General features: G+C 49.9%; 1 protein-coding gene across 1 annotated transcript in view; it reads left to right on the top strand.

Annotated features, from left to right (window-relative positions):
- DISP3 (dispatched RND transporter family member 3) overlaps positions 1-7,377 on the top strand; it is a 47,802-nt gene that overhangs the window by 23,896 nt on the left and 16,529 nt on the right. Inside the window, exons 4-9 of the mRNA XM_011363631.2 lie at positions 1,061-1,197; positions 2,113-2,247; positions 2,807-2,967; positions 4,296-4,435; positions 6,163-6,311; positions 6,542-6,703. Of these exons, the coding sequence (XP_011361933.1) occupies positions 1,061-1,197; positions 2,113-2,247; positions 2,807-2,967; positions 4,296-4,435; positions 6,163-6,311; positions 6,542-6,703 (884 nt within the window). The remainder of the gene's footprint in view (positions 1-1,060; positions 1,198-2,112; positions 2,248-2,806; positions 2,968-4,295; positions 4,436-6,162; positions 6,312-6,541; positions 6,704-7,377) is intronic.

Below are 7,377 nucleotides of genomic sequence, written 5' to 3'. Positions count from 1 at the left end.
GATTAATAAAATCTTTTTTGTTTTTCTATTATTGGTTACGCAAGAGATGGCAACGTGCATCTTGACTTATTACAGACTAATGCAAATTATCACTTTTACTACTTTCCTGATAATACTAGAATCTTAGAACACAGTTCACTGCATTTGTAACCAACCCTTCAGCCTTTTGTATTTTTGTGGCATGCATTTTAATTCTATATATACTTTAAACTCCAGAAAATATTACATTTTCATTTTGCTGAGTCAGTATCCATTTATATTTGCTCACATATTTACCTTTTCTGTTGCTCTTTATTACTTTCTACAATTTCATGTTTCCCTCTTGGATCGTTTTCCTTATATCTGAGGAACTCTCTTCAGTATTTTTTTTTTTTTTTGATGCATGCTTGCTGGTGATAAATTCTCTATTTTTTTTTTTTTTGCCTAGAAAAATCTTTATTTTACTTTTATTTTTGAAGTATGTTTCTGCTGATAGAGAATTATAAATTGGCAGTTATTTTCTTTTAATACTTTAAAGATGTCAATCCATATGCTCTGACTTCCATCATTTCTGTGGGAAAGTCAGGTGTCGATCTTTTTTGTTGCCCCTTTGAATGATTGTCTTTTTTTTCCCCTGTGGCTGCTTTTAAGATTTCTCTCTGTCTTTGGTTTCACCAGTCTTACTATGATTTATGTCAGTGTGATTTCCTTTATTCTGCTTCAGTTGCACAGAGCTTCTTGAATCTGTGTGTTGATAATATTCATCAGTTTAAGGAATTTCCTGGCTATTATCTCTTCAATGTTGCTTCTACCTCACTTTCTGTCCCTTTTCTTTTTAGGATTCTAATTACACAAATGTAAGCTCTTTTCATGGAATTTCATATGTTTTCAATACTCTGCTAGGTTTTTCTTTTCTATTTTTTCTTTCTATATTTTGGTTTAGATATTCCTGTTCACTGATCTGTCTTCTGATGTATCTAATCTGCTGTTTATGTAGATAGCTCCTGGTCCTCCTCCAAGTATTGACAGCCCTCTGTAATCCACTTCCATCTTTCTCTCTCCATGTCCTCCTTTCCCCCAGCAAAGTCCAAGTTCTTTATGGGGGGACAGACCTTTTTGATTATGAGGTACGCAGAACCTTCAACAACGACATGCTCCTGGCCTTCATCAGCAGCAGCTGCATTGCCGCCCTCGTCTACATTCTCACCTCCTGCTCAGGTAGGGCCTCTCTGAAGGCCTTCTCTCCTCAGTGTGCTCCTATCTGGACAGAGCCTTCCTTCTCAAGAATGCCAGAAATAGTCTTGAGTCCACCATGTCAGAGCTGTTGGGGAGGGGTGCTCAGGAATCGCCTTCCAACCCCAGGCAGGTAGACTGAGGTCCAGAGGCAGGTTAGGCCTTACCTGAGGGTCCTCACTCTGAGGACCTCACGTAGTTTAACCTTTTGCCCTTTGACTGTCTTTTTTCTTGCTGGTAATCTTGTTTTGGGGCGTCTGGAGTATTGGACCCTCATTATAGATTATTCTGTAGTCTGTTTTACAGTCCCAGGTTAGCCACCCTTCTGTCCCTCAGTTTACTTTTCCAATGCCACCTTCTCATGTACCCTAGCTGCTTCTTACTACATAAACAGTAGGTACTCTCTATTGCCCAAGTGAATGAGAGAGTGGTAATATCTTCAAAAACAGAAAAGACATTTATTTATCCATGTAACATATATTAATTGGGTACCAACTATGTGCCGGATTCTCTGTGATATCAGGGATCCAGTGATAAACATCACAGACATACTTCCTACCCCTATGGAAACCTTGTCTACTGGGAAGACAGATGTTAAATACATATATAATGTTCGTAACTCCCTACTAGCTTTTGAGGTAAGTTATACAAACATGAGAGGCCATTAGCAATCTGCCTTACTCGGAGATGGCTTCCTCTACCACTTGGGCCTCTGGCCCAGCCCCTTCTCTGGGCATGGAGAACTATGCTGGGCATGGATGGGGTGACAAAGGATGCTCCATGGTGAGGGACGGGTGCGAGGCAGCACCTAGCTGGGGTCAGGGACACTGAAGGGTGTGCGTGTTCCACTGAGTCCCCCCACTGTATTCCCTGTCCCCTTGCCCCCTCCCCACCACCCAGTGTTCCTGTCCTTCTTTGGAATCGCCAGCATCGGTCTCAGCTGCCTGGTGGCACTCTTCCTGTACCACGTGGTCTTCGGTGTCCAGTACTTGGGCATCCTCAACGGGGTGGCTGCCTTCGTGATAGTGGGCATTGGTGAGTTGCCTCCATTGCCATAGCAATGGACTTCCCATTTGAGAACACTGCCTTAGAAAGGATCTTCTTTCTGAATGTAAAGCTTGCCTTCTAGGAGGCTCCAAAAAGTCTCTCTCAGACCTCAGAGCCTGGGAGGGTGGTGAGGGGACAGCCTTTAGTACTCATGATTGGCAGATCCTTGGCTTATGGTAGGTAGAGCCCCCAAGGGATGGAAGGAGCAGGGAAGTATGCTGGATAGAGGTTAAGAATGGTGGGAAAAGTCTAGGAAAGGTGGAAAGCAGGCTAAGATTTGGAAGAAGGGGCCTAGTTCTGGGGATGGGATGGGGCCAAGGAGCATGGGACGGGGGTGGAGCTTGGATTTGGATTTAGAAGAAGGGGCCTAGTTCTGGTGGGTGGAGCCAGAGTCACATGGGTCCTTCCACACTGAGAAGCAGGACTCCTCCAGCCTGACATCTCAGGCAGCCTCTCAGGGTTGGTCCAGGCCCAGCCTGGGTCTGATCTTGGAGACAGCAGAGTGATCCTGAGCCTGCCCACACTCGCCCGGGACTCCCTCCTGTAGGTGTGGACGACGTCTTTGTGTTCATCAACACCTACCGCCAGGCTACACACCTGGAAGACCCACAGCTGCGGATGATCCACACCATCCAGACGGCAGGCAAGGCCACCTTCTTCACCTCCCTGACCACAGCCGCCGCCTATGCAGCTAATGTCTTCTCCCAGGTGGGAGACTGCCCTGTCCCCGTCCTGGCCTCTCCACTCCTCGCATACATACCTGGCCTTTGGTCTCTGCGCTTCCCTCCAGTCCCTTCTCTTGTGGCTACACAGCCTTTTCCTCAGGCGCTTGCTACGTCCCTAGGGTCCATTTTTGTTACTTATCGCCATTACTAGAACTTAACAAATGGGAAAATTTAAATACAAATAGTATTTATTATTGATGCTCATTAATAGTAATCCAGCATCTGCCCTGAAGGGCATTTGGCAGTTTCAAAAGCTTTCACATTTAGTCTTCGTGACATACTTATGACAAAGGTATCTTTACATCCCTAGTTTCCTAACATAGAAACTGGGGCTGAGAGAGGGAAGGTGACTCCCCGAAGGTCACACAGTCAGTAGGTGGTGAATCCAACCACGTCTCCTGACCCCTGAGCTCTTTCCACCCACCTGCTTCATTCACAGTGCATTGTCAGCTCTCACACCGACGTCCCTCTCGCTGGCCCCGTGTTCCTTCAGGCCTGCGAGCTGGGCCCAGGGGAAGGATCTGAGTTGGCACCAGGTCCTTGGTGCTGACACAACCTGAAAGGTAGTGAGCCTGCCTGAGTCTTTAAGAGATTTTATGACTTGGGCTGAGTATCCCATCTAGAAACTACTAGATGCTTTGTGATTAGCCAGGCCTTCCTAGAGAATCACATTCGAGAAACAGGCAGAGGTGGATTCAAATCCCACCTCTGCCATTTACTGGCTGTGTGACCTTAGGTAGGTCGTTTAACCTCTCTGAGCCTCACTTTCCTCATGTGTGGATTATTCAGGGACTGAAATGAGATGATGATTGTGAAAATGTTTCACAAACAGAGAAGACTTGGCTGATTGATGGCTAGTTTTCTTCTGTCACCCCCTGTGCAGGTCCTTGTGACACTTCTAAAGTACACTCATTGCTCTAAGGCCCCAGGCTCCTTGTTCCCATCACAGAACAGCATTCTCTCCCTTCCCCCTCACTAACACATGGCCTGGTCTAATGAGGTGTGTCTTCCTCTGTCCCCTAGTCATTCAGTAAGGACAGTTATTGAGTACTTCCTCCGTGCCAGTCACCATTCCAAGCAGTGGGCTACAATATAGACAAGAGCCCCCACTCTAGAGATGGGACACTTCCTCCTTTGTCATGCCACCTGGCACCAGTCCTTGCATTCTGGACCAGTGACTGGTTTCCTGGCAACCTGGGCCTCCTCATCCTGCCTCAGTCTGACAGTGGTCTGTGTCCTGAGTGCCTTTGGCTGCAGAGTCTGCGGGTTACCTGGGCTCCAAGCCTGACTATCCTCCCTCTACCTTGCCAGATCCCGGCCGTCCATGATTTTGGCCTGTTTATGTCTCTCATCGTATCTTGCTGCTGGCTGGCTGTGCTCTTCACCATGCCTGCTGCCCTGGGCATCTGGAGCCTTTACATGGCACCGCTAGAGGGCGCCTGCCAGACCAGGTGAGCTGGGCGGGCGGGGCGGGGGTGCCTGCCCTCCTCTCGCTGAGTATCCATAAGAGGCCCTCGTGATTCATTATTGAGCACCTTCTGTATGCCCAGTCCCATGCTGGGCACGGCCAGGGAACAAGGGATGAAGAAGAGGATGCTGTTGGGTGGTTCGCATTTGTGACCACCTGCTGTGTGCCAGGAATTGGGCAAAGCACTTTTGTACCAGATCTTATTGCCACCCCCCAGCACCCTGAGAGCTGGCTTCTCTCATTCTGCCCATTTTACAGATGAGGAAACAAGGGCTTAGGGACATTGGGCAACTTTCTAAGGTCATCCATTTGGTAGGCAACAGAGCCAGGATTTAAACCCAAGAAAATCTGACTCTGTTTCATATGCTCTTAGCTGCTGTGTTAAATATCCTCAGGATTCTTGTCATGGTGGAGAAACAATATTAGACATAGTGAGCCACTGGCAAATTTGACTGGGTCAGTCCAGCTTGTTCTGCTGGAATTTGAGGGGTCAGGATCTTGTGAGGTTGGGGAAGCGAGGGAGGGAGGGAGGGAGGGAAGAAGGGAGGAAGAGAGGGAGGGAGGGAGGGAAGAAGGGAGGAAGAGAGGGAGGGAGGGAGGAAGGGAAGGAGGGAGGGGTGGTTGCCAAATGGAATCTGACCTGGGTGGCTGCCTGGGCTTGGGAGTACCGAGGAATGTTGGAGAGTTTCTGGGCTTGGGGCAGGGCACACAAGGACAGGGATGTCAGGGGTCTGTGACAACGTCCACCTGACCACGGTGAGCCAAGGAGGGCTGGGAGGGGGACGGAAGCCAGCAAGGAGCTCAGACTTGGGCCTGGGACCGACTTCTCAGCTGTCTCACTCACACCGTCCCTTCGGGGCTGCCATGTGTGCCGGTACGGGTCAGGCACTGACCGCATGAGGGCACGCTGGCAGGGGCACTGCCATCTACGCTGTGGGCATTCACGGTTTTGTGACAGCAGCAAAATGTCTTAGGGAAGGGTGCCTTGTTCTAATCTCTCTAGAAACACCAAATAAGCTCCACCCTATCCCCACTTGGAGCAGTGGGTGCAGTGGTCTTCCTAGCCCTGGGCCCCAACCTCAGCATCTTCGCTTGGCAGCTGCGGGACCTAGGGCATATTACTCAATCTGTCTGCATCTCAGCTTCCTTTTCTGTAAGATGAGTGTAATTCCTGTGTAGGATTCCTGAGAGGTTTAAATGAGAGAATCCACATGGAGCTCATAGCTTGTGCCTGACACATAACATTCATTATGTTCGCCATGTACATTATTCTTGTCTCTAGGGTGAGCCTCGTCTCCCCCACATTCACTCCAGCCAAGGCCTCTGCCATGCTGCCTACACTCTCAGCCCAGCCCTGCTTACTCCTCCTCCTGGTGTCAGAGGCCTGGGGCCACATGACAACAGAGGCATGATTCTCCTCCTTGGTCACTTTGATATGTGGGGCGCTACATGTTATCATCCCCTCTCCCTGGGTAATGGCCGCTGTCACCATTTGTCTTCTTAGAGGAATAGTGGCTCCTAGGGGCCCTGGGGGAGATGGCACTGGAAAGAAATCAGGAGCAGGCTTCTGGAAGTCTGCGATGAATGTCCTGTGTGAGATGTCAGCAGCAGCGTGAGATCTGGGTTCGTGTGGTAGCCTGGGCCTTGCCCTACCCTCCCTGGACATCCAGGACCCCTGGGGCTCATCCCTCCTCCCTCCTTTCTCCATAGCTGCCACCAGAAGTGTGGCCGGAAGAGCTCCCTGCATTTCCCCGGGGAAGTGTTTGCCACTCCTGAGCGGGCTGGGGGCAGCCCAGCCCAGGGTCCCCTGCCTTACCTGGATGATGACATCCCGTTGCTAAACGTGGACGAGGAGCCAGGTGAGAGGTGAAGGCCTGACCCTGGCAAGACCTAGGGCTGTCTCTGCCAGGGGAAGTAACTCTTGACAAGATGGTTTGAGGACAGGCTGGCCTGGGTCTGGGGGCTGGACAAAATGGCCTAGGGGATCCCCATCAAACATTTGGGCTTCTTTAGAGAGGGTGGAGACTGGGGTGGGCTTTGACTAGGGTCTGGGCTGGGCCTCTCACAGGCCACTGCTCTGCTCTGGCAGTGTCTCTGGAGCTGGGAGATGTGTCTCTGGTGTCTGTGCCCCCCGAGGGCCTGCAGCCCGCCCCCGACAGGGGCAGCCGGGGTCAGCTCATTGCCCAGCTGCAGGAGCTGCTGCACCACTGGGTCCTCTGGTCAGCCGTCAAGAGCCGCTGGGTGATTGTGGGTAAGTGGGCTCCCCACCCTCATTCCCTTCTGTCTTGCAGCTTCTACCCAGTGTCTGAACATGGTGGGGGTAGACTCCCTCAAAGAACGAGTAGGCATTGGGAGCTCACCCCATCCTGCAAACGAGCTAGAGATCAGAGACCTGGGTTGGCATCTCTCACTCACTCTGAGCCTCACTTCCTTCCTGTATGGAATGAATTTGGTCCCCAATAGCTTTTGTTTCTTGAGCACCTACTATGTGCCAGTCATCATGCTGGGCAGTAGGACAGAGCGCTTAATGTTTGGGCTCTGGAGTTAGGCCAGTTTGGCTGAGTCAAACTCCTAATTCCACCGTGTGCTAGCAGTGTGACCTTGGCTATGACCATCAGTCTGAGCCTCAGCTTCATAGCCTATGACTGAGGATAAGAATAAGGTCTATCTAATAGGCAGTCGAAAGGAATGCCACAGTGTATGTAAAGAACTAAGCCCAGTGCATGGCACGCAGTAAGTGCTCAGTAAACATTAAGTGCTATTATTTTTATGATCATTGTTGACAGTATCTGGAGTTATGTACAAGCACATGGATATGCCAGCTCTTTATAAACTGTTAAGTGCTCTAAGATGGTGTTTGGTTCTTGTCCGGGAGTGTGAGCTTATAGCCTATAGTCTGATTCCCAAGTGACAAGCATAACAACC

The sequence above is a fragment of the Pteropus vampyrus genome, unplaced genomic scaffold (assembly GCF_000151845.1).
Source record: "Pteropus vampyrus isolate Shadow unplaced genomic scaffold, Pvam_2.0 Scaffold86, whole genome shotgun sequence".
NCBI lineage: Eukaryota > Metazoa > Chordata > Mammalia > Chiroptera > Pteropodidae > Pteropus > Pteropus vampyrus.
The sequence above is the reverse complement of the archived record's forward strand: the minus strand, read 5'-3'. Positions and strand labels throughout refer to the sequence as shown.